Raw genomic sequence first — 24150 nt, 5'->3', positions numbered from 1 at the left:
ATTTATTTTTAAATACATAATTAAAAACCCATATTGAGCCCTCTGAAGTTGTCTGGAAGCTCAACCCGTTCCCGAGACTACCATGTACAGTACGTTTCACTCCACAGTACGTTCCCATCGGCGTCTGGGTTTGAGGTGACAAAGCTTCGGACTCTCGGCATCTGTGGCATAGTCTGTGAGCCCCGGTCTGGCTCACAAATCTTTCCTATTGATTCATATTTGTCGGTACGTTTTGATTATAATTAAAATTAACCTTCGCTTCTTGAAGCAAACGAGGGACGATAACTAGGAGAGCCTCTTCAACAAGAAGAACATCGGCAATCGTAAGTGTTCACTTGTACTCCAAAAATTCAGTAGCATCCTAGTGATGGTGATGTCCGGATGAAAGTGATGTGGTGAAGCCAGTCTATTTAGCATATAATAAATTATTTGTGGAGAACATAACCCGAGACCTAACTTTCGCGGAGTATTTCTTCTCAAGGAGATATGTATGCTACTTTGAAGTTATTTCAAGCCGCTTTTAATTAAGGGTAATTCCGCATTATCGAAAACGTCAGATTCATCTCCAGAGAGAGAGAGAGAGAGAGAGAAAGAGTAGGGTAAAACGGACACTTTTACCGCGGGGGAAAAATTGAATAAGCCAGTGGATCCTGCTTTGAGAGAAGTTAAATCAGTCTTTTCTGGTTGGAAAAATGGTTTGTTAAAATCCAGGAACGATTTTTCGTATTTTATTCCACAGTCATTGTTGAACATTTTCTTGAAGTTTCCATTTTAGCCCACTTTCCTCTACTATGCTCTATCACACCACTCCACCATTGCTCCCATTGGTTTTGGAACCGCTGTGCTATTTTCTCTTCTGGGATACAGATATTTTGTGTTTTAATCTTGAATTTCGACGGTAGTAGCAAACTGAGTTGTTGCATCTAATTAAATCTAATCAAGATTTAAAATAGAAAACTGGGTGTTCTTCATCTCATTCACGGTAGTCTAATTAAATCCTTGAGTAATTGCTTAGCATGTTTACTTTATCTCGAGGAAGAGTAAAGTGACATATGATTCCATTGGAGAGAGTAAACGGATCTTCCAGTAAATTCAATGGATGTATTCTCCTGACTTTATCCCCTGAGTTCCAGACATTCCACGAGGAAAATTCCCAGTTGACAATTTCAGGGCAATTGGGGTCCATTTGGAATAATGAAAAGAGTCAATCTCCCTGTCTCCTCCCCCCGTTACCAAATATTTAATCCTACTTGAGAACTTGTGATGAAAGAAGTGAATATGAGAAGAGATTGAAGGAAACATTCATATCATGAATGTCAAAAATCATGAAGGTAAATTCAGTTTTGGAAAAGCATATTTTTAGACGCTGTAAATATTTTTTATAATTCCTTGAATGAGTCTTATTTCACTCAATTTTTTCCCAATAAATGAAGCAGGAATTTCACGTCGCTAAGGAATTCCTGTAATTAAAAATTCCCAGCCCCTTGAATCGTTAGTCTCACGTAGAAATAATTGAAACAGTTTCTCTATTGCCCCTGACTTACAGATTTTTCAGGAGGAAAAATAATCGACGATTCAGGATGACACCCGAGGGATACACAAGGGTGTACGTAGGTGGTCTCAACGAGACTATAAAGAAGGAGGATCTACAAATGGAATTCGAGAAATTCGGAAAACTCAACAAAGTGTGGGTGGCATTCAATCCACCGGGTTTTGCATTCATCGAATTTTTATCTCTGGATGAGGCTGAATTAGCCTGTAACAATATGAATGGTACAGAGATAATGGGTGCCAAATTGAGGGTTGAGATATCGAGGGGACGCGGCAGAGGTGGTAGCCGAAGTGGTGGAAGTGGTTTTAGGGGCGGTAGTAGGGGTGGTAGCAGGGGTTTTGGACGTGGAGGTGGTGGTTATCGTGGTAGCGGTGGATACGGTGATCAAGGGGGCGGTTATCAGAGTGGTGGACGCGGTGGTAGAGGCAGGGGACGCTACGGTGATAGCTATTCATCGGGGAGAAGCTCAAGTGGTTACGTATCGCGTGATTCCTATGGACAGGATGGTTATGGCTCGTCATCTGGTAATTCTGGATCAAACTACTACTCTGGAAAGGATTCGGGGACATCGAGATACCGAAGTCGTTCACCGGCCGGACGTGGCAGGTACAATAATTGACAAAAAAAACAAACATAAAAGATGAATACACAATTTTATCTGCAAATTGCTTTGATTTCGAGAAAATAATCTGCACTGGTGGTCTTCGATCAGCCATAACGCTTCGAATTATTGAGTATCAGTAGTTGTCATGAAGACACGACTCTTTAGATTCTTCCACCTTGTTAAGTATGGAATTATCTCGGTAATAATTTTTTTAGAAGAAAATGCCTAGAGACTGTTCCTCGACATTTTCTCTTAAAACCACTCCTTCCGGAGATTAATGGACTAGTAACGAAACTGGGAAATTTTTTCACTATATATTTGATTAACTACGACTCTACGTCTAATGTCTGTCACAATCTCTACGATATTCATGTCCGAGAAAGTGGATTTTTGACGAATCATGAGCATACGAATATCAACAACAAAGACCAAAACTGCATGCGCAGCAATTCTCTGTGATAATGAAAACTTAAGACTGTTAATTGTTAAGTAAAGACATTCTATAAGTCAGATATAGGAAAAAAAAATTTTCAAAACGATCAAGTGAAAACATGTAATGTGTGTCAAACTATTTTGCACTTCAATGTTCACAGTCATCGTCATCTTCGTGAATGCACATAAAGAAACTTCGCTACGTTGCCAATCAGAATCTGCGGGACAATTCAGCTATTTCCGCCTCATCGAACTACGTACTCTGTCCAATCTACGCATCGACGTGTACATAACAAGAAATTTTACTGTAAAACAAGAAAACATGATAATTGAAAAAAATAACCATTACCGAAACAACAATTGTGCTATGAATTTATGTTTCGTTTATAATAGTTTATTTTCCATGAACCGGTTTCTCAAATTCATGGTCTCCAACTTTTCATCAATTGTCACATTTTATATTTGTTTTTTTTTTCGGATTCTATTTAGTGAGATTTGTTTTCAAGTATATCGGGAATGCGAAGATTATTCTGATGAGTCAATCGCGAAGTTAAGACTGATAATGAGTAAAGCGGTCGCGATTATTTGTAGTTACGCGTAATTTCAATGATAATATGGTAATAATAAATCAGTAGGGGAGTAGGGTAATGCAACAGAACGAGTTGATTTCCATATTTTCTTTGATGTTTATTTATATCTGATGACTGATCAAGGAAACATTTCAATAATTTTTTTATTACGAGAGGGAAAGCCTTTCCTTAAAAAATATCTTTTACTTTTTCTTCTTATCACCCATTGTTACAATGAATTCACAAGGATTTACACACAATGGAATAAAATTTGCATCTGGAAAGCATTCGTTGACGTGAAAAAAAATTTCGAAATTTCCCAGGAAACTTAAAAAATCTTCATATGATAATTACTCACTGGATGCTTGTGATCGAGTTAGTCAACATCAGTAGATGTCGAATAAAATTTAAGGAATCAACTGTTTATGTTATGAATACCTCTCCGCTACTGAAATGACACATCTTCCTCTTGCGCTAAATCGTTAATGGACAATTTTATTTTAGATTTTATATGACATGTACGTCGTTCCATCTTCTTGTTTTACTCGGATCCATCAAAATATAAAATTTGGAATTATAAAAATTCCAATTTATTATAGAGCCACAAAACGTAGAACAGAAAGATAAAATTTGTTGTTATGCAAAAAATCTGATAATTGTTGCTAAGAGCAACAGTAGTTCTCGGGAAAAAAAATTAATTATGGACATGAATTATTTGGTGGCTGATTATAATTGAATTAAGGGCAGAGAATAAGCAATCTGCAATGTTTGAACATTCAATGTAAAATGATAATTTGGTATTTGGAACATAATTAAATAATTTACGATTATTATTACCGTACGCCACTCTGCCTCTACCTAAATCTCTTCTGACCCCCTTGACAGCAGCCGTATCCAGCCAAAAGCCAATTAAAACGATTAAAAACCTGATGGGCCAATTGAAAGGATGAAGTAGAAGATTATTTTACGAGCGCAATTGTGCAATAATTTTTTTATTTCCTGATGACATCACACGATAAATACATTCACAGGTAAAAAAAAAACATGAACAAGTGCTATTTGATGGTAGCAAGGAGGGCTGCTCTTCTCTCAGTATTCTGGAAGAGAGCTCTTACCAACTGCTTCACCTGGGTCGATGTGAATTCATGAGCAAGGGGTCCTTTGCCATCTGCCCAACGATCCTGAATGTCTCTCAGTGATGCCTCTAGTATTTTAATGAGTTCCAACAATTTCTGCCATTTGCTCACGTTACGATTTATTGCATGAGGATCCTGAAAGGTGAAAAACATCAATTTTTAGACAGGTATTGGCTTTCTGTACTCATTCTTCTTATAATAAAAATGATTCTTGATAATTGAAGGGTCTTCATTTTAATTTGATTCCTCAATTTTTTGTTCATTTGAAATCTATCGGTGACACTAGCCTGGTGGTAACTTATGGAATTATAGAATGTTATGACATTAAAATAGTATTTGTTTATGCTTTACTCACTGGGAATATTGCTGGTACTCGTTTCACTATTATATTGAATAATGCCACGAGCTCGGTGGCCACTGCTGCCGGAATGTCTTCTACTGTTATCACTTTCAGTACCAAGTCTTCGATCATTGAATTGGTGATGCATCCTGAATTAAAAGAAGTAAAGATATATTGAAGAATAATATTTAGGAAGGACATAATTGGGGTAGTTTACCTAAGGCCTTGCAGTAAGTATTCACTGGGAGGACCTCTGACCATACTGTTTTCAGTAATTCTAGCTGACGTACGCACTGTCGTAGGGCTCTCTCTGTACCCGGAGGTAGTTTTGAACTCTGCCCTAGTTGAGACAGTCCAGAATCCCTAATAATTTCCGTAATAATATTCCTCTGATACTTCATGTGACTCATGAAATATTCAGCCCCAACAGCACGTAATTTCAATGTGAGATCCACATAAGTCACATTATGCTTCTCCAAGTGCGATGGCATTTTGTCGTGGTACTGGTGTCCCAGTGTCATCAGATGATGAGCAAAGTACATACAGTTATTGTGAAATAAAGCGACCTGTTGGGGAATCGTCTCTAGAAATTTCTTGTGGTACTCTGGGACAGCCCCTGCGTACATTTCGAAGATGTTTCTGCTCGTGTAGTACAACCTTACTGAGCATGCCTCAGAACTGCGCGTCACCTCGTCCAAAATGTTTTTCACTAACTCTAAAATTTCTCGTGCACTTTTGCTGATCTGACATGCAGGCAATTGGAATGTATTTTTGCTGAGCTTTCTCTCCATGACTGCCTCACTGGAGTTATTGTCATTCAGTTTATCCTGGGATAATGGGGATTCCGGAATCTCGGGCTCGTATTTGAAGGAGTCGTGTAGATCTTTCTTCATTATTTCTCTGGCAGTGTTTAGCAGCCCTTGACACTTTTTATCGATGTATAAATGATCGATATTGCTAATGTATTGAGAGAGGAATAATTCCTGGGGTGGAATGAATCCTAAGAAAGATACGAATGACATTGATTTCTGAATTACATGCAAATTAAAAACCGCTTCAATAACAATAACCCAATGTAAATTAGCCGAGTTCTACTTACCAATCTCGACCAAGTAATTTTCAAACTCCTGCACATTCTCCTCCACCTCTTTAAAATTCTGTAGCTCAGCACTGGAATCTGGAATAGTCTTCGAGACACAATTCTTGATCAACTCCTCATTGAGTTTCACAAACAACTGCCCACTGATAAGTTCAATGAATGTTTTCTCTTCAACACTGCATTGAAAATGTTGATTCAAGAATTGAAAGAGTAGCTTCAAGTTGTGAAGAGTGCTCTTGTACGTGGGTGATTGCTTCTCATTCCAAACATTCACGTTGAAGACGGTTTTCTCAGCAACATAGACCGAGCAGTCATAGTGGATGATAGGAATGATGAACAGCTTGAGGATTTTTGTGGAGAACAAGTGTAGACTGGGACAGAACTCTTCAACATAATGTAGGGCTTGCACAAGGTCCTGCATCTGTTTTGGTTGACAATCAATTCTAAGACTGATCGAATTGTCTTTATCATTTTTCGAAGATGACTCCGAGTCTTGAGGATTACTCCAGCAAACCGTCTGCTCCCATATCTCCTTGATGGTTGATAAAAACGTGCTGTAAGCGGTGAAGTAACAGTCCCTGATAGGCGGATATATATTCAACAGTTTGAGATCGTTGTCTTCCCGTTTGTTTAGGATTTTCTGCATTCTTTTGAAGACTCTTGCAGCTTCCATGTAACGTTTCTCTTGTTGAAGTTTATCTACTGTTTTCAGAGAGGTGTGCAATTCCAAAAGTTGAGAGGAAAGACTAAGACTGAGGTTGGAAGCTTCCAGGGCTTGAGATAGATTTTTTAATTCTTTGGTAGAGCCCGAGAGCTCCACTTTGATCTGTAAAAGTTTTGGAAATATGTTCTTGATGAAGTTGAACTTCAAAAAAGTTATTCCTAATTGCTGGGGCACAACGGCAAGAGTATTTTACCTGATCCTCAATCCTGTTTTTCAATCCTTTCATATTATCTACCAAGTTTTCAGCCCTCTCGATCAAAATTGTATCCTTCTCCACTTTTGCAAGAAAATCCACATAATTATCATCGATAAATTGATTCACATCAGTTTTCAGAAGGATTATCTCTTTCTGGATTTCACTAATTTTGTCTTTTAAATCTGCTGCTTCAATTTTAGCTGAAATCGGTAGCGGGGTCAGTACATTCGTAGATTTTGAGGAATTCGGACTCACCTGTTGTGCGGAGCACTTTAGCAACCAACGATGAACTCATCTTTATTATTATAATTAATTATTATACAAAAAAACGGTGGAAAAACATTAGCTTTTGTAAGAATGAACCGGTGTTTTGACACAGCGTTACAGGTGACGGTTCACCACTACAAGGGATTGAGGTTATGTCTCAATTAAATTGTCGCACACCAATGTACTTAGCCGGCGGGGGGGTTACAAATGGAAAAACTAACTAATGCACATGATTGTACATTACTAGTACAGTATTGTACCCGTATTGATATTGTTTGTAGCCCCGTGGATAATTAATAATGATCATTTAAATTTTGCTCATGACGCTGGCCAGAAAAAAAAGGTTTTTTTTTCAATTAATGCATTTTTATTTAAAATTATATTCATATCAAACTCGCAAGCCCACCGGTGATCATAACCTACATTTAATATAAATAAAATTTTCAAAAAAACTCCATTCAGGCGACCTTGACCTACATTTAACATGTAGGTCTAACTGTTTTAAAAGAATATATAAAAAATATAAAAATTCTGTAGAAATGTGAGCAGAATTTGATACATGGATGAACACCGAAGAATTAAAAAGTGTATTATTCATATGTGAGCTCTTTCTATAGTACATGCGAAAATCATTAACAATATGTATATTTATAGGGATAACTACAATACTATACGTCATTACACAATCAGAAAGAGTAAAATATCACAAATTGCCTAGTACTCGAGGACAACTTTGTCAGATAAGTGTCAGAAATAACTCGTTGGCAGTTGACATAAGTTTCTATATGCATTATTACGCTATAAGTTCTGTTGTTGCGAAATTTTTAAAATTTCGTTTATCGTATCGTCGCAGACCAGTAAGAGATTCTCCTCGGTGTTGTTTTGTCTTTCTAGCTCTGGAGAATTTTGGGATTTCTGAGACGTACCGTTATTTTCATTTGCAATTTCAACATTTGATAATAAGTCGTACTCCATACGGTTTCGGTTGTTGTGAAGCATGTTCCTCGTATTATAATCTAAAAGGTTAATTAATACATTGAAATTAGAAAATCAAAATTGACAAAAATAACTAAAGGATACGTGAAACACTTTCATAGGAATTCACGTGAATTGTTTTAGAACTTTTCAGTTTTTAGCTGATCCTATGAAATTGTTTATCGGAAAATATTCTGTAGAAATCTCACCATAATCTTTGTATGATTTCATCTCGTGTGAACTCCATTTTACAATTGAGTCAGAACCGGGCTGCACTTGCCCATGCCCATCTTGTTGATTATCGCAGATTACCAGGATACCATCTTCATCATTCAGCTTAATATCACTGAGTGTGCCAGAAAGAGAATCAATGTATCTGTCTATATCCAGGTCCATTATATTTCCGATCGCGTGGAGATGATCATTGGGATTGACATCAAACCTAATGGGCGGCTGAACTTCTCTCAGATCCACTTTTACGATGCTCTGGCCAAGCTCACTGGTCAAGATTGGCTTAGGTTGCGAGTTTCTGTTGCGTTGGTCATGGATAGGCACTTGGCATCTGTCCTTGAATCTAGGTAAATTGCCCCCAAAATGTGGACACTGAACCATATAAGAAGAGGGCTGCGGCATACATAATTGAACTGAATTGCAATGCGATGGCATTGGTGGATAGTACTGGCAGTTGCACTGCGGATTGTTGAAACTCATTGGATACATATTAGAATTCCCAAAGTGCGGGGGGTACATTGTTGGATGATATGGTACACGTGGAGCCGTTGGAAACGGTGGATGCTCGTAATACTTTGGTCGCTTGTGATAAGGCATCACGAATCCTCCAGCATTTAAAGTTTTGTTGGAATATACATATTGTTTCTCCTGGGGGATATCGTCCAGGCATTTGGATGGTTCAATCTCTTCATTTGGCACAGTTGAGTCTGGATTGGTTGTGTCTGGAGACGGTGGCAGATTTGGGGGTTCGATGGGACATGGTGGTAGGATATTAGAGACCTCCAACGAGTCACAGCTATCAATGACAGGCCTTTTCCTCTTCGAGGAAGTATCAGCTACTCCAGTCTCTTCATCATCCGTGTCATAATCTACAGGAAGAAATATGAAGGGAACGGCTTTGCCAGCTTCTCCAGTCGAGGGCTTTGTGAGTTGGATTAAGATGCGAATGGGACTCTTGATGTCTCCGCAGGTGTAGGGAGGTATAAGGACAGAAATCCTTGTCTGAAAATGAATAAATGGATGTGAAAAATCTTTTTTTTTGTCAATCTGCATCAATGTATTAAGATATTAATTCTTTGAGCTACGCTCAGCCTGCAAAATACGTTCTTCAGCATGCATCACATCAAGATCGGGGCCTTCATTGAATTCCACGTAGGAATCAACATCATTCGTTTCTCAGTCTAGAGTGTGCAATTTGCTTGACTACGTTTTTTCCTGTACAAAAAAGTTCAATGGAAAATATTTTACAGAACAAATTTGGATTTCTTCTAGGAAAGCATTACAAAGAAACCATTACAAAGTTTACCTGATCCTGGTACTTATCCCTTGGAATGGGATCCTGTAAGGTTTCCCAAACGAGGTGTTCACCTATTACCTCGAAAAAACGAACTTTCACCTCGTCTTCTACCACTCTGTATCCGAATATAGTCAATAATGTGCCTCCAGCGACCGAAGCCGCCTTCCTACTCAATTTAGATATTTTTAGATTCGTGGCTGTCTGCTTATCATAAATTGGATCAGACACAACCGGTGTGAGTTTAATTGTGCACTTCTCAGTGACGGGATCATAGAGGTAGACTTGAAAACACAATCGCACTACGTTGAGATCAATGGATCCTGGATCCTCAGCATGAGCGTAGCCTTGTTCAAATGGATCCACTCGAATGAGCTTCCTCTCATCGAGAGATTTTTGAACGTCTTTTTTCCTGACACATTGAATGCTTATATTTTTTAATTCAACTTCGTCGATGTCGGGCCGCACTATCGTTGCATAAACTCCATGATTCGAACTTTTGTCTCTACTGACGAGACGATGAGGGTGAACTTTGTAGGGCCGCTCTTTAGTCACACAAGAGACAATAACGTAGGCATTTGTGGTCAGTCCCATCACCTATGAAATTAAAATGTAATTTATTCTCTAGAAAAATTGCATTCGAGCATAAACAGAAATAATTCATAGTAAATTCTAACAAGATGACTGGAAAATGCGATCGGTTTTCTACTCAAGAGTAGTAGGGTAGATAATTCTTTGGGTTCCTTGCGTGATATTTGTCTTTCGATTCATCGAAAAATGTCGTCGGTGTGAGGAGGAATGAATTTCTCGCCGACTTTGGTGAAACACATCGGCATTCCAATGACAGGCAAGTGCATCTCCATCAGGAGTGCATAGAGCTTACGCTTATCTGTTAGTACCTCTCGAGTAGTCGGGCACTGCTGCAAAACGACATGCGACTTACCGGCGCCTTCGTCGAACAAACGAGATGGGCGAAAACTACAACTACTCGTAAGCTATGTCGACAGGACCATGACTAAATGAGGTGTAAGGGTCCGAGACATTTGAATAGAATGGGCGCACTACCTAACACAATTATCAACAACATTTTGATAGATTTTGTGATTTTTTTTAATGCACAACATTCTAAAAGAAAAATAAAATTCAATGGTTTCAGGGATCGATAAATCTCTACGAAGAATATATGAGTATCAATAATATAAAATCAATTACCCTGATCTTCGGATAGGTTTTCTTCACGACGGTGGTATGTACTCCAGGTATACTTCCATGTGAGCGCCGTTCACATTCATAACGAAATCGAAACTCTCTGCTGGCTGGTTGTTCCAGTATTTGAATGTACGGTTTCCCATTAGCATCCATTCTTCAAACTTAATTGTGATCCAGACCTTGGTGACACAATATCACTGTAAAATTATTTTTCAAACTGATAGAAACCTCAAAACTTGTTGACACAATTTCACTGTAACATCTTCTGGGGCTGAAGTTCAACAACTGAGCGGTGCAAAAATATTTTTACCTCCATTTGTGTACGTGTTAAAGACGAGGTAAATTCTGACTGGATAGTTAGGCCCATGGCCCTACCTTTTCATTACAAGGTGGGAGTAGTGGGTCGAAGGGGATTTAAAAGGATTCCTTATTATTCACCGGAGTGGGCTCAGTAAGGGTCAGGTTGAATTGCCATCTACGGTAAGGTGTGTACCTGCCTTAACATCCCTCAGTGATGTGCACCTGCAATATTCACTGTGCCCCTCCCCTTGTCGTCCTCTAGAACAATCATTCTTCGTAGAAATGAATCCTGAGTACCTTTGGGCAAAATTGGATACCTGAGGCTTTGTAATACGTCCCTCTATAGCGCATTAAAGTAGTATGAATAAACTCAACTTGAGCAGTACAGTACACACAAAAAAAAATTGGAAAAACTTGGTCAATTTTCTGGGATTTCTACGAAATTTCTAGTCATTCTTTGACCGATTTTGTTAAAATATCCGACGGATAATAAACTATAGGAAAAGTCAAAGCTTAACTATGTTAAGGCTTAGAAAATTTACATTAATTATATTGCTAAACGGTTGAGTAATTTTAGCCGATTTGACCTCTTCGTGTGATGTTAGAAGAATCAATGGAGTACTCTGTGAAATTCTTAGCAGAAGAAAAGGAGTAAAACTGCAATGAAACAATATTTTCCCACCACTGTGCGTGTCAAACTGTGCATGAATGAAAAACCTAGACTTATAGGTATCCAGTGTCGAGCGTCTGTCAACTTAGTTTCATGATTTTCGATTGCTGAGTCGGCGACGAAGAAGTGAGCCCTAATCCGCTATTAGAAGCACTAAGTAATCCTTTATTATCCCCTGAGGCACACTGATCCAGATAATGCTGTCTGGGTGAGGATGAAAATATTCTTATATTTGTCAGTTAGGAGTTGGCAGGAGAAAGATGTGCTACTGTTAGTATTTACATCCAAGAGTTGGGCCGGGCGGTGGAAAAGAAATTACTGTCATTCACAGCTGGAAACACGAGAGTCATTTAGTCGCACTAAAAACGAGGCAGGAAGGAACTATGATTATTTGATTTTATTTAAGTTTGTTTGTTGGCAAAACTACATGTTGGCATTGGATAGCTATGAAGTATAGTTGAATGGGTGTTGGTAGTGACAACTGGCATGTCGTGATTGAATGATTTTTATTACTATTCACTTTTTACAAGTATAAACAAAAAAATGATTTATTGAAAGCTTGAAATTGTCCCTCTAAACATACGTCATCCTACTCCTCTCCCTCCAAAAAATTCAAATCTAACGATTGCGTCAAATCATCAATTAACCCTACTGTACCTCAACAAATTAAACTAATACCGCAAATATTCGTACATAAGCGGATGGACGAAATTAAATTCGATGGACGAACGTAACTTCCCCCTCTTTCAACAAATGAAACTATATTGAAAAATGTGAGCGATTTTACAGGTGTGACTTGCAGAAACAAAAAAAAAATTATTCAATATTTCCTATAGGAAAACTTGCTACTGAACTTGATCAATTAAATAGTACATTTTTGCTTTAATCAATGAATATTAAATAGTAATGATGATAATGTGACAGTAGACGATCATGACAGCGCTACTAATTCAGAGTTAATAGTAATTATAGTGTTAATATGTACTTGTTTGTATTATCGATTGCATTGCGATGGTTGCATTGTGACCAAAGCTAAAGAAATTATGATCCCATAATCTGCGTACTTCCAAAAATCAATCACATCTGTACAATTTTCAGTCAATATGTAAAGAAAAAAAATTTTGAAGAACAACCAAAAAAACAAATTGATCAACTAAAGATAAACAGATTGACAATGAATCGCATAACATTTCTCACACTCTCGATTTACTCCACTTGTGTCTAACTATACTTTACTAATTATTTATTTCCTCGCTTTTCTGTGAAAATAACACCCGCAGGAAATTCATCGATTCCATGAATTCAAATAGTTTAGCACACTTTTGATTAAGCGATGAAGAGATGAAATGAGGCACATAAAATCTCAATTGAAATGAGACATTTCTCCAAAAGGATCTCATCTTACCTCTTCTCCACTCAATTGCTCATTAAATTCTATGGAAACGAGAGAAATAATCTTTTTTAGATTAATCTATATTCAATAAAATTCAGAGTATCAGTCTCGAAAGCGTGATTCGCGATCAGATTTAATCTAGTTATAGAGATAAAAGAATCAACAAGTGAACCAAGCGGACACAACCGTGATCACCCAATGAGTCCTGTGTAACTTGTCCTGTTATTCTTGGTCTATTATATATTTGTCCAATGACACTCCCCCGCATCAAAATTTTTATCACATATAATACCACAAGTGGTTCAAAATTATCGAATATTTCCCGATAGATTCGTTGCAAACAAATGAAGGAGTCAAGTTTTTCAGGCTAAAAAATCACGAGTGCGAAGCACGAGTGATTTTTCCTGAAAAACTTGACGACTTCATTTGTATGCAGGGAACCTAGAGGGAAATATTCTATAATTTTGAAGCTCGAGTGGTATTCAGGGGATTATTTTTCCTATCCAAATTTCGGCCAAGAGAATTGTGCCATGACATGAAAAGAGGTTTATTTGGTTAGGTGTCGTTTGTTTACCAAAATATTCAAAAAATTATCGCATATAATACCACAAGAGCTCCGAAATTATCGGATATTTCCCGATAGGTTCGTTGCAAACAAATGAACGTGTCAAGTTTTCCAGTCTAAAAATCACGAGCGCGAAGCGCGAGTGATTTTTCTGGAAAACTTGACAAGCTTATTTATTTGTAGGGAACCTTGAGGGAAATATCAGATAATTTCGAAGTTCGAGTGGTATTCGGGGGATTATTTTTTGCATCCAAATCTTGGCCGATAGAATTGCACCATGAGACATAATTTTCAACGAATTGCCATTTAATCTGTCAGATACAATTGAGGGTTACTTCAACATTTGTTTTTTTTTATATATATCAACATGCAAAATTTCCAGTGTAATTTTCAAGAATATCCGCTGAAATACCGTGTTGACTATACAAAATAACGTCGAATGGTGCAATCCTATTGGCCAAGATTTGGATGGGAAAAATAATCGCTGATATTCGAGGTAGGCTATACAAAATATCAACAAATGGTGCAATTCTATTGGCTGAAATTTGGGTGGGAAAAATAATCATAAAAAAATTCACAGTTGACATGATTAATCTATTCACTGATTCGTCTATGGAATAGAAGACCATTCGGATCTTTGTGAATACCAATAGTCCGAATAACCAATGCTGATGTGGATTTCTGACGTCTTTCTTTCAATGACCTACCACTTTGTTAATCTCATCATCTGCTGTCTATTTCTGTTGTGTTTTGTTTGTATTTATATTTATTTCTGTGTTATTTGATAAAAACTCGACCAAGCACTCTTCGAACGAATTGTATTATTAGACAAATATTATTTGAACCAAAATAATCAGGTGCTGTTACTGTGCACGGTCACTGTTCATTTTACTATGCAGATAGCAGCAATTGCATGCCTGATTATGTGGACAATACTGACCCATTAATTGGAGCAATATTATTCAATGATTGTATATATTCGTTTTCTTGGCACTGGTCTATTCAATGGATATTGGAATTGATGCCTATGCTTTATTGTACTGTATCTCTCAGTTCCTCTTTTAATTGAAAAGAAGATCTGAATAAATCAGCAAATTTACAAAGCGTTAAGACTCTTCCTCATCCAATTTGAAATTATTAATGCCTCAAGTTATGTATGATATTTTCAAGCAGAGCCTCATGCAAAATTTCATTATTAGTTTTAACTATTTTACAAAATGTATGTCTAGGTATTTTTTTTCCTTTGAAGAAGTGAATGTGAGTACATATTGCTTTCAATTATCACATTTCTGAATCCATCTTAATTTTAGAATTTCTTCAACAACCAAAAAGTAAAAAAAAGTTCCTCACAATGTTCCATCACAAATTCCATCACTTTCGAATCCTCACACTCTCAGTCGTATAATCCTAGTAATTTCTGAGCACTTGCAGTCTTACCACGTTATTTCTTTTTTGTTTACTAATTATTCTTATGTCGTTTTATTATTCTTTGCCATATTGTGTGAAGCCCAATTTAACGAGGTCTTCCAGGAATTGCACAGGGCCTCGTCGAATTTATTCCTAAAATGCTTCTGGGCCTCACTCTCCGACATTTCAAGCACCTGGAGCATTGAAAGTAGAGAGAACTTTAATGATTGAAAAGTTGTGCAGATTATTTCTAAGTAATGAAAGAAACTCACCAAAGTATCACGCAAGTAATTGAGATCCTTCTCAGACGACAATTCCGGAAGGCCGGTTGATATCATCATAGCAAAAAGTGAAAGAATCAGTCCGCCGTGTCTCCGCAGAATCAAGAACGCCTTCTCACAATAATTCTGGAATATTTGAAACTCCACTGCCTGTCCTTTTTTCGTCTGCCCCTTATTAATAACATGAACAAAGTCATTAGTCATCACAAACGGTACGCGTTCACGTCTGAAGCCAAATTTTTCCTTGAAATGGCCAAGAATATGTCCAAAATCGACATGAAACAGTTGTCCAGTCTTCTTCACCATGATATTATCGGAGTGTCGATCAGCGATGCCAAGGACATACGTGGCCACACAGTATCCAGCACAGCTCAGGGTGAACTCTTCAATAGCTTTATTGAGCGTTGCCTCAGTATGATTATGATCCTTTAGCCAAGCGAGAAGAGATCCCCGTCTGAAGGCAGCAGTCGCCGAGAACATTCCCTTCTCCTTCTGAATATTGGCTATTGTTTCAGCATTCAGAACTACCTGAATCATCCCCACTCTGTTCTCAGTAGAGATGCATCGATAAGGATTCATCCTGAAATCCAATCCCTCACGTTTCCAAAGTTTATCCATTATTCTGAGCATTTGGAGGGTCAACATGTCCTGTCTCAGGTCATCTCCATGTTTCATGATGAGATAGATATCTTCTCCAAAGGGATCATCGTTTTCGAAGACCAGCCACAATGGTCTCATTTTGCTGTCCATCACTCTGCACTTGTCGATTTTCACTCTCTTCCATCTAAAGCTAGGGTCCAAAGGGTTGAGTACATTGGAGAGAGCCTCCTGGCAGTGAGGCTCTTGGATGTAATCCTGAAAACCCTGGAGCGCTGCTTTTCTATCTTTCTTCCCTTTGACCTGTTCAGAGGCTGTCCTCAATTTGTCTAGACACTCCATCTGCTTGAAGAGAATCCTCATGTGCTGCTGACTACCCCTGCAGTAGGCCTCCAGAATCAATCCAAATCTCACTGAGACTGAACCCACATGCATTTCGGATCGCAGATGCCAGAAGAGGAAGTGTCCTATTCGTTGATTATTCAGGGCCCTTCGAAGCAGGAATTCGGTCAAGTCGCAGGAGAGGTAGTTCTCGTGCTTTAAGGCTTGGACCAGTTGAAGGAGGAAGAGACTTAGGTCGTCGTCAGTTACGTCTTTCAGGCAACGAACAGCGAAGGAACGCACTGATCCGTCAGCGTAGGCGTAATCCAGGAGTTCCAGGGCACGCTCCACTGGAAGTTTCGGCCACTGGTGGACGAGAGCTGTTGCCTCTGCCACTTCTCTGTGGTCATTCCACTCAACACAATGTAACAGTTTGGCCAATAACGTGGGGATCTCGTGGAGACAGTGACGTCTGAGAGCCCACATAGTCTTACGTTCTTGCTCGTGAAGTTCGTGAAGAGGATCTCTGTCTGCAAGACTTTTCAGCAACTCCAGATGCTGCAATTTATTGGCCTCAGAGTCTTGGTTGGGCTCCTCTGCTATGATACGTTCCTCTGAAGATTCCCGAAACTTTGCTGCATACTCCACAACTTTTTCGGGTGTTGGATAGAGCACAGACTTATCTTTTCCATAATTGGGAAATGTTAGCATTAGTGCAGCAGCACGATCAATATCAGGGTTGGAAACGACGGTGGCCAAGGGATGTAGTAGATCATCATTCTGCATGTCCTCTACATCAGTCCACGTATAGAGTGTCATTGCGCCGGTTTTAAGCTGTGATTTGAAGTCGTAAACTGTTGTATTTGCCCAACACAGTGGATTTATAAAATAGTCTTGTTTGGAATCTTTGAGCACTCGTCGACTTTTGAGGCCCTTGGCAGTCTTACTCAATTCGTAAAGTACAAAACATAAACGTGCGTTGCGTGGTATGTCTCTAACTTTAATGTCGAATCTGAGAGTTTCCTCCCAGTTACAACTACCGTCTAAATTGACGACTATTTCTTTGGTTTTCTGACTCTCGCACAGGGATTTACCACCTTGGAACAGACCGGCTTGTAATCCAACTTCAACAACACGATGTGCAGCATCGCAATTGAGTTTCGATATTCCATTAACATCGAACACGAAATGATCGTCGATTTTCCAAGCCGAAATGTGTTTTCCCTTTTTTCTCAATGTCAAAGTAGAAAATGTGGGTCTGGGTCGTTTCAAACTATCCAAATCGGGATTCTCAAAGAGATTGTCATGATGGACAACTACACTCTCCATACCCATCGTCACTAGTGTTGGCGTGACATCACGAGCGAGACAGTCTTGGATGTAGCTGAATTGTATCAGTGGATAATCACCGATTAAATACTCTTCTTGACCGCAGACTTTTAGGATGAAGTCAGTCGCAACTTCTCTCTCACCGCGAGATATCTGTCTGCTTGCGCGCTTATTCAGGATCAGGACGATCAGTTGATAAGGGGTTGTATCGTGAGATATTTGAAAAGTAAATGTCACCTGCAAAAGAAAATTTGATTCGTTCCATATGATATTTAAATTACGCATTGTTGGGCTAGGGCAATTTGGCGGGTGCCTGGTGGTAATGTTTTACCAACAGGCACGTTCACCATCGTCGTTCATGCGCCACCGCTACGAAATTTTGCGTTTGAAGCCACTCTAGAAGCGTCAACAATCTCCCCTATAATCTCTGGTCGTCGAGCTATTGGCAGAATCTGTTTCACCGACTGGAGAACGTAAACAATCCAGCCCCATTTGAATTCCAAATGAAAGCGTCTAGTTCGATTCGAACAACCGTTACAGTCCTGTACATTTCAATCTCTTTCTTTTCGAAATTTGTCGACAATGAAAGTCTTCAATGGATATTAATTTTTTAAAAGTCATTCTGCCTTTCTCAGATAAAAAATAATTCCAGTTAGCATCAATAGTGAAGTTTAAAATAAAGCTCGAAGGCACTATAACCCCAAAAAAGATGTCTAACTCAGCTAACGAGAGCAGTGAGGATTTGTCCAAACTGGAAACAGAGTTGGGAACTGACTTCGATGCTTGGAAGTCTCACATGTCAAAACTAATAAGAATTAACGAGCAGTTTAGACAAGAAAAATATTCACTCCAATGTAAACTCGAAGTCAGTGCCACAATGCAACAGGAGATGCGTGAGATTCAGGAGGTTCTGGAGAATACAGTTGAAGAACTCCATAAAATCAATGACAAAAAGATTCAGGATCTCGAGGAGAAGTAAGTAATGATGGTCAGAAGCTAAGCCTTTCTTTAAATCCGTCATTTCCTGAATAAAAAGCGACAATGGACCCAAGAATATTGTTCTTGTCGTCTTTAAAATGTTTTTTTTTTTTCAGACACACCGAAGAAAAAAACGATTTATTCTCTCGTCTCTCGGAGATAACCGAAGAAAATATTTCAAAAACTGAAAAAATTGAGCTATTACAGATAAGATTGCAGGATCTGAATAAAAAATTGCAGTCGCTGAAGAATGAGGCCCCAGTGGTAGTCGAGGACGACTCTGCCCTGAAGGAGGAACTGTCAGAGCTAGCCTCTGAACTTCTCCAGAGGGATTATGAAATCCAACAGTTGCAGGGTTCCCTCCAAGAGGTCAAAAATGACAATTCAGAGCTCAGAGAAATCTTGAGAGAAACAAGACAGGAGCTATCTGAGAAAAATCAGCAGTTGGAAAATACTCGGGACGAGCTGATGGCATTGAAACTGGAGCTAGCTGAGGTTAAGGAGAAACCAGCGAGTGAATCATCCAAAGGTAATTAAATAATTCTAGGACAAAACGCATTTACAGCTTAGTTTTAGAGGTATGTTTATGGACTGTTCTGGTCCCCAGGTAATTCTCTCTTCGCTGAAGTGGAAGATCGCCGCAAGAAGATGCTAAACCAGATGTTAACAATAAGACAAGGTTACAATGAAGCAAAACGCGTGGTGAGCATTAAAGATGCAGAGATTCGCTCGTTGAAGGCCGATAAATCGGCCCTGATTCGTAAATGGGAAGATGACAAAATAGACTCTCACTATCGAGACACCAAGTTGATGGACAAGTACAAGGAGAGGATATCAGAATTGGAGCAGAAGTTAGAGAGCCAAAAAGAGAAGACCAACAAAATGGAAAGCCAGATGCGCACCACAGACCTCAACTTCAGTTTCTTCCAATCGATGCTGGACATGAAGAAAAAAGAGATCGAGGAACTGGAGCTGAAACTGGAGAATGTTTCCATCCATGCAGTCCTAGAGGAGGAGATGAAGCACAAGCTGAGTCGACAGCTGAGATACTGGCGCTGCAAGGCCATGTCCAGTGATGCACAGTTGATGGCCATCAAGTGTCATCTGGAAGCTAATCCTGAGTCCGCTAGGACCGAGGTGATGGAGATTCTCCAGCCGACTGTTGACAAACAATCAGACCTAGAGGAGACTCTTGAAATGACTAAACTCCCCCCTGAAGTCGTCGAGGAAAGTCTAATAACACTCGAGCAATTGATGAATGTGCCAAGTTCATCAGGAAAGATGTCTTCTTCCAGCGATAACTCCATGTTCGATAGCTCCAACGAAATCTTTGGAGACACAAGTTTGGATGGTTCTGTTGTCAACAGAGAATCAGGGGCTCGAAGTGGAAGAGACGGAAGAATTGCTTTCCAAGGAGATGCCCCAGTGATGTCGAGCCACGGGACTGAGGAAAAGTCGAAGAAAGATGGCAAAAAGGAAATAAAAGGAGTGGGAATCTCTGGAGAAACTGAATACAGAGTTCCCAACGTGGTATTTAAGGAAGAACAAGTTGATGAATCGAATAAAGAAAACATGGTTGATAAAAATGAGAATAAAAACGTTCCCAAATTGAAATCTGCATTTGCTCAGGGTCATTCATCGGTAGGGGGCTCTGGGAATGAGATTAAGAATGAGAAGAAGACGCTGAAATTTACTGATGATACTGTGGATCCACCCCCAAGAACCCTGAAAAGACAAGTCACCCCGAAGTATCCGATAGTTTTTGTGTCAAACAAACCAAAAAAGCCTTGAAGATGCTTCTTGGATCGTTATTGAATCTTTCCCCGTCTTGCAGACGTTAAACTTTCTTGAATAGAGATACTGTCTCGTTAAGGATGATTTTTTAATTTTTGTAGAATGTTTTATATAATATAATAAATATTTGCATGTTGATCATGATAACTATTGCATTGTTAGCCCTTCCATTCCCTGTGAATAATCTAACGTTATACGAAGAGAATATAACATTAAAAATTAGTGTATGAATATAGTAATCGAGAATCGTACCGGAAAAGTTAGCAACTTGATTTATTTTAACCAACCGGTTGCAATGTGAATTTAATTTCATACGATGTAACTCAGTGTTTTTTCAGTGCGCAGAACATCGTAAGATTCGCAGCACAAGTAATTGCCACGTTATATTAAACGCGCTGTATTTGTTCCCAGTTTTACTGTTGAACAACCAGAAATTAGTCAAACCGCATAATATTTTCTAGTCTTCAGCTATAATTTGTTTTTTCTGATCTAAAACTTCAGAGTATTTTTTGCACCTCCTACTTAAGCAAACAACAAAAATTGTTATGGTGACTAGCAAAAACCAAGCGAGCACGAGGACATCGAGTGTTTGTGATTCTTGGAATCTTCGTCCACCGTCGACCACGCAATGTCAATTTAAAAAAATTAAATCCTCCCTCTTCCCACTTCCTCCTTTTCCAAATAAATATACGTGGAGCAAAGTTAGTGATAATATTTTTCAAGGACAAGGACAACAAAGTTTAAGTATGACTATTCACTTTGGTTATTTAACGAATCCACTTCCTCTTCAAGACATTTTTAAAATAGACAAACCGTTGGTGTCCTCACATGAAAAAATTATGATTAATTTATTTCTATGCAACTTCCTTGTCATCAAAGACGATAATGTTAGTGAAGTGGTAAAATGTAATGGCAAAAAAACGAAACTCTACCCATGATGAATCAACTGAAAGGATAATGTTGGGAACGATTCGCCGAGAATTGCTTTGAAAAAGTCTCTTGACGCCACCAATTCACTTGTCATTTGAATACAATGACGTTCACTATAAATTTTACGATATTTCTGAGGATTGAATTCATCTTCAAGAATGATGATTGAATTAGTTTTTCCCTCGTGTTGTTATACGCAGTTTTATCGTCATGAATCATTTCAGAAGACGATATGACAGAGTTTCTTGTTATAAATTTCTTTAACTGTAAGAATATCCTTTTGTAAAGCCCTCTCATATACCTCCTCTACAAGAAGTCGACAGGGAGCATGCAGTAAAGTAGGATTCTCCCCGAAAAATTTCAACCAAAAAAAATCTCCTGACAGAGTCATCCGATCCATAATTTTATAATGTAACTACTCACCTCTGTATTCTCAAACTTGGTAACGAGTACAATATTCCCATCCTTTAATCTGGATTCGATGTTCTTGGGGATGGCAGGAGTTCGAGCGAGCCTCGAAGGATACTGATAGTGGACTTTCTCCTCCCACTGTTGCTTTTGCCTTGCGAGAGCAATTTCATCCCCCAGCAGTCTCATTTTCCACCTGAAGTCATTGACCTCCGAGTTCTTTAGGGCTACAAACTCGTGGAGACCCTTGCCAATCAACAGACCAATCTGGGAATCCAGATTTCTGTCTCCCTTGACTCCCTCACGCTCGATCACTTTGAGTACAGAGCAGAAAGGTTTTATGTCACAAAGACGACGAGTCTCATCTCGTAGCTCTTCGGGCTCGGCATTTGAGTTTATGCAGGAGAATAGGTACGATGGGGCATCCCGGAGGGTACCATGAAGCGGATACTTACTCGCTTCATCCCATAATTCCTGTAATAATAAATTACATTGAGGATTTTTGCAAATATCAATGCTTGGGCATACTCAAGTAATTTCAAAAGTATGTTTTTATTTTTCTACTTCTGAGAAAAATTCATGTATCCTCACGAGGACTTTCCTTATGGAGAAATTGGAGAGTTATAAAAGTTTCCGGGAAAAAATCGTTGCCTGCTTTGCACTAGCAAATATACTGCAAGAACCCTTCGAGGAAGTGAAAGTAACGCATCCCCAAGGCTTTCTGATAAATGTCTTGATATACATATAATAAAAATAGATGTAGGAAAAAAATTGCTGGAATCAAAAACATCAATTTTGGATCTTCAGAGTACAAATCGGTTTTTTCAAGCAAACTCGTCGTTACTCAGCTGTTTTGCGAACGTTTTTACGATAAAAAATAAACCTGATAAAGAAAACGTAAACGGATTAGGATTATTGAGTTTGGAAAATATGCATCGTCCAATTGATCTTGTATTTATTAATAGCAAAGGGAAAAATCTCCTATTTTTTAAACATAAAAATAAACGGAAAAACTATTTTCCCGAGAAATCTCCCTTCTAAATTAGTACGTTATCATTAATCGGCAGAAATATGTGTCAACAAGGAAAGTCCTCGAAAATGAATCACGTAAACACATTATGTATAACAAATAATAACGTAACAAGGTGTTTACCTCTTTGATTTCCGCAAGAGTTGTGTTCCGATTGGTCTCGAGTGGTATGACAACACCATTTGGCATAAGACACGTCAACTCCACGATTTCAGTGGGTGTCTTAGCCCAAAAATCATAGGTATAAGCGCTCGGTATGTGCACCATGATTGATGATTAAGCTTTTCTAAATCACTTGACAACGACTAAAAAATACTGCGATAAATCCTATCATGAATGAGTCAGATTTCCAACATCACTGACAATCGCAAGAACACCAGCCCAATGTGTGGTACGCACGTCTTGTCTCAACTTGCGTATGCTGTCGTCTCTGTGCATTGTTTATTGTCACACTAGTGGGATGAAACATCATCTTCACCGTATGCAACAAACAAGGATGGAGAGGGGATTCACAATGTCAAAGTGTGTTGTAAAGTATTTTCCCACGATTATGAACGCCAAGGTTGATTGATCCTCAAGAGTCAAGATAACACTGTTGACTTGGTTAAATGCACGACAGTCCGACGAACCGGCGGCAATTATCACCGGACAATGGATTTTTCTTCGTTGTGTGACCGAGGGGCACCTCTTGAGGAAAAAAAATGCTTTTCTCCTCCTTTCCCTTTTTTCCCTCTACTTGACAAAAACAGTGGGAAAAACACACGTCCCAGACAGAGTACGGAGGTATTTTGTTTTTATCGAGGTTTATGCACGAGGAAAAAATAATGATGTACCTGACGCACACGGGATAGAACGTCACTCGAGATTACGATGCAAATATAATCTTCGATAACTGCACGCAATAACGACACACGGGTCAGCCATTATTTGTTTCGTGTTTGGCGACTCTAGGGAGGGTGTATGTGAGCGAGAGTATGGCTGTTTTTTAATGCAAAACTTTAGAGTGGGGGTTTTCTGTCGATATGCGTGGAATAAGCTTGTGACGAAAGCCCCGGAGGTTAGGTTTGAAGCGCCATTCTACAGTGGGAGTTTTTCACTGACTGCAAGTAATGCAGATTTCCTTTTATTCGACGTGTTGGTGCTTTGGACAAAGGTGAAAAGGATTCAGCGATCAGAGTTGAAATTCCTCACAGTGAGATCCACCAAAAATCCTTTAATTATACCCTATCATCGATTGTCCTGTTATCAAGTGAAATCTGCGAGTTGGAGAGTGAGAATTCTTCCAGTTTAGGGCATCTGGAAGCGTCAAGGTTCCGCCAATCAGAGACCCGCATTTGAAATCCCCGGCTACGATTGCTGGAAATTAAAAATCTGCGTTCTCCTATATCTCACGTAATTGATTTAAGAATTCTACAATAGCGGCTAAAAGGACATACGAAAAAAGGGTTGAAACCAGAGGAAATCTAATAACAGACCGCCCCTTTTCGTATGATTTTTATGAAACATGGTTTGCGGGGCC

At 38.9% G+C, this 24150-nt stretch overlaps 5 protein-coding genes across 6 annotated transcripts; 2 read left to right on the top strand and 3 right to left on the bottom strand.

Moving 5' to 3' along the window:
• The first annotated feature begins 106 nt into the window (after positions 1–106).
• On the top strand, positions 107–3998 carry LOC135161733 (RNA-binding protein Rsf1-like). 2 transcript variants are annotated; one of them, XM_064119583.1, is made up of 3 exons: positions 107–323; positions 1556–2158; positions 2750–3998. In XM_064119583.1, the coding sequence occupies exons 2-3, from the start codon at positions 1581–1583 to the stop codon at positions 2775–2777; spliced, it is 606 nt and encodes a 201-aa protein (XP_063975653.1). In that variant the 5' UTR covers positions 107–323; positions 1556–1580; the 3' UTR covers positions 2778–3998. The 2 variants fall into 2 exon arrangements, with proteins under 2 accessions (XP_063975653.1, XP_063975652.1); XM_064119582.1 differs by having other exon boundaries at positions 108–323; positions 1547–2158.
• On the bottom strand, positions 3460–7121 carry LOC135161726 (centromere/kinetochore protein zw10 homolog). Its single transcript, XM_064119574.1, has 6 exons — positions 6908–7121; positions 6650–6852; positions 5733–6558; positions 4851–5633; positions 4649–4782; positions 3460–4428 (listed from the first exon to the last, which is right to left on the bottom strand). Exons 1-6 carry the CDS (start codon positions 6945–6947, stop codon positions 4213–4215), a joined length of 2202 nt encoding a protein of 733 aa, XP_063975644.1. The 5' UTR covers positions 6948–7121; the 3' UTR covers positions 3460–4212.
• A 142-nt stretch (positions 7122–7263) lies between these two features.
• On the bottom strand, positions 7264–11937 carry LOC135161727 (proto-oncogene c-Rel-like). Its single transcript, XM_064119575.1, has 5 exons — positions 10939–11937; positions 10632–10825; positions 9432–10016; positions 8104–9127; positions 7264–7935 (listed from the first exon to the last, which is right to left on the bottom strand). The coding sequence occupies exons 2-5, from the start codon at positions 10779–10781 to the stop codon at positions 7718–7720; spliced, it is 1977 nt and encodes a 658-aa protein (XP_063975645.1). The 5' UTR covers positions 10782–10825; positions 10939–11937; the 3' UTR covers positions 7264–7717.
• A 150-nt stretch (positions 11938–12087) lies between these two features.
• LOC135161725 (phosphatidylinositol 4,5-bisphosphate 3-kinase catalytic subunit delta isoform) lies at positions 12088–23642 on the bottom strand. Its single transcript, XM_064119573.1, has 4 exons — positions 22755–23642; positions 21617–22075; positions 15236–17728; positions 12088–15157 (listed from the first exon to the last, which is right to left on the bottom strand). The coding sequence occupies exons 1-4, from the start codon at positions 22896–22898 to the stop codon at positions 15026–15028; spliced, it is 3228 nt and encodes a 1075-aa protein (XP_063975643.1). The 5' UTR covers positions 22899–23642; the 3' UTR covers positions 12088–15025.
• On the top strand, positions 17791–20401 carry LOC135161730 (protein Spindly). The gene is made up of 3 exons (XM_064119577.1): positions 17791–18466; positions 18586–18998; positions 19077–20401. Exons 1-3 carry the CDS (start codon positions 18201–18203, stop codon positions 20258–20260), a joined length of 1863 nt encoding a protein of 620 aa, XP_063975647.1. The 5' UTR covers positions 17791–18200; the 3' UTR covers positions 20261–20401.
• Positions 23643–24150: the final 508 nt, after the last annotated feature.

Source organism: Diachasmimorpha longicaudata, chromosome 4 (genome assembly GCF_034640455.1).
Source record: "Diachasmimorpha longicaudata isolate KC_UGA_2023 chromosome 4, iyDiaLong2, whole genome shotgun sequence".
In the NCBI taxonomy this organism is placed as follows: domain Eukaryota; kingdom Metazoa; phylum Arthropoda; class Insecta; order Hymenoptera; family Braconidae; genus Diachasmimorpha; species Diachasmimorpha longicaudata.
Note: the sequence above shows the minus strand (reverse complement) of the source record. Positions and strands in the feature narration are given on the sequence as shown.

Excerpts from the sequence above, each read along its gene's own strand:
- LOC135161733 (XM_064119583.1), top strand. The coding sequence starts at position 1,581 with ATGACACCCGAGGGATACACAAGGGTGTACGTAGGTGGTCTCAACGAG. Across the intron at positions 2,159-2,749 it reads TCACCGGCCGGACGTGGCAG|TCATCGTCATCTTCGTGAAT; the intron begins GTACAATAATTG and ends CAATGTTCACAG.
- LOC135161726 (XM_064119574.1), bottom strand. The coding sequence starts at position 6,947 with ATGAGTTCATCGTTGGTTGCTAAAGTGCTCCGCACAACAG. Across the intron at positions 6,853-6,907 it reads TAAAGTGCTCCGCACAACAG|CTAAAATTGAAGCAGCAGAT; the intron begins GTGAGTCCGAAT and ends TACCGATTTCAG. Across the intron at positions 4,783-4,850 it reads TACTTACTGCAAGGCCTTAG|GATGCATCACCAATTCAATG; the intron begins GTAAACTACCCC and ends CTTTTAATTCAG.
- LOC135161727 (XM_064119575.1), bottom strand. The coding sequence starts at position 10,781 with ATGGATGCTAATGGGAAACCGTACATTCAAATACTGGAACAACCAGCC. Across the intron at positions 10,017-10,631 it reads AAACCTATCCGAAGATCAGG|GTGATGGGACTGACCACAAA; the intron begins GTAATTGATTTT and ends TTAATTTCATAG. Across the intron at positions 9,128-9,431 it reads GGGATAAGTACCAGGATCAG|ACAAGGATTTCTGTCCTTAT; the intron begins GTAAACTTTGTA and ends ATTCATTTTCAG.
- LOC135161730 (XM_064119577.1), top strand. The coding sequence starts at position 18,201 with ATGTCTAACTCAGCTAACGAGAGCAGTGAGGATTTGTCCAAACTGGAA. Across the intron at positions 18,467-18,585 it reads ATTCAGGATCTCGAGGAGAA|ACACACCGAAGAAAAAAACG; the intron begins GTAAGTAATGAT and ends TTTTTTTTTCAG. Across the intron at positions 18,999-19,076 it reads AGCGAGTGAATCATCCAAAG|GTAATTCTCTCTTCGCTGAA; the intron begins GTAATTAAATAA and ends TCTGGTCCCCAG.
- LOC135161725 (XM_064119573.1), bottom strand. The coding sequence starts at position 22,898 with ATGGTGCACATACCGAGCGCTTATACCTATGATTTTTGGGCTAAGACA. Across the intron at positions 17,729-21,616 it reads CCAAGTTTGAGAATACAGAG|GTGACATTTACTTTTCAAAT; the intron begins GTGAGTAGTTAC and ends TTTCTTTTGCAG. Across the intron at positions 15,158-15,235 it reads ATTACTTGCGTGATACTTTG|GTGCTTGAAATGTCGGAGAG; the intron begins GTGAGTTTCTTT and ends TCAATGCTCCAG.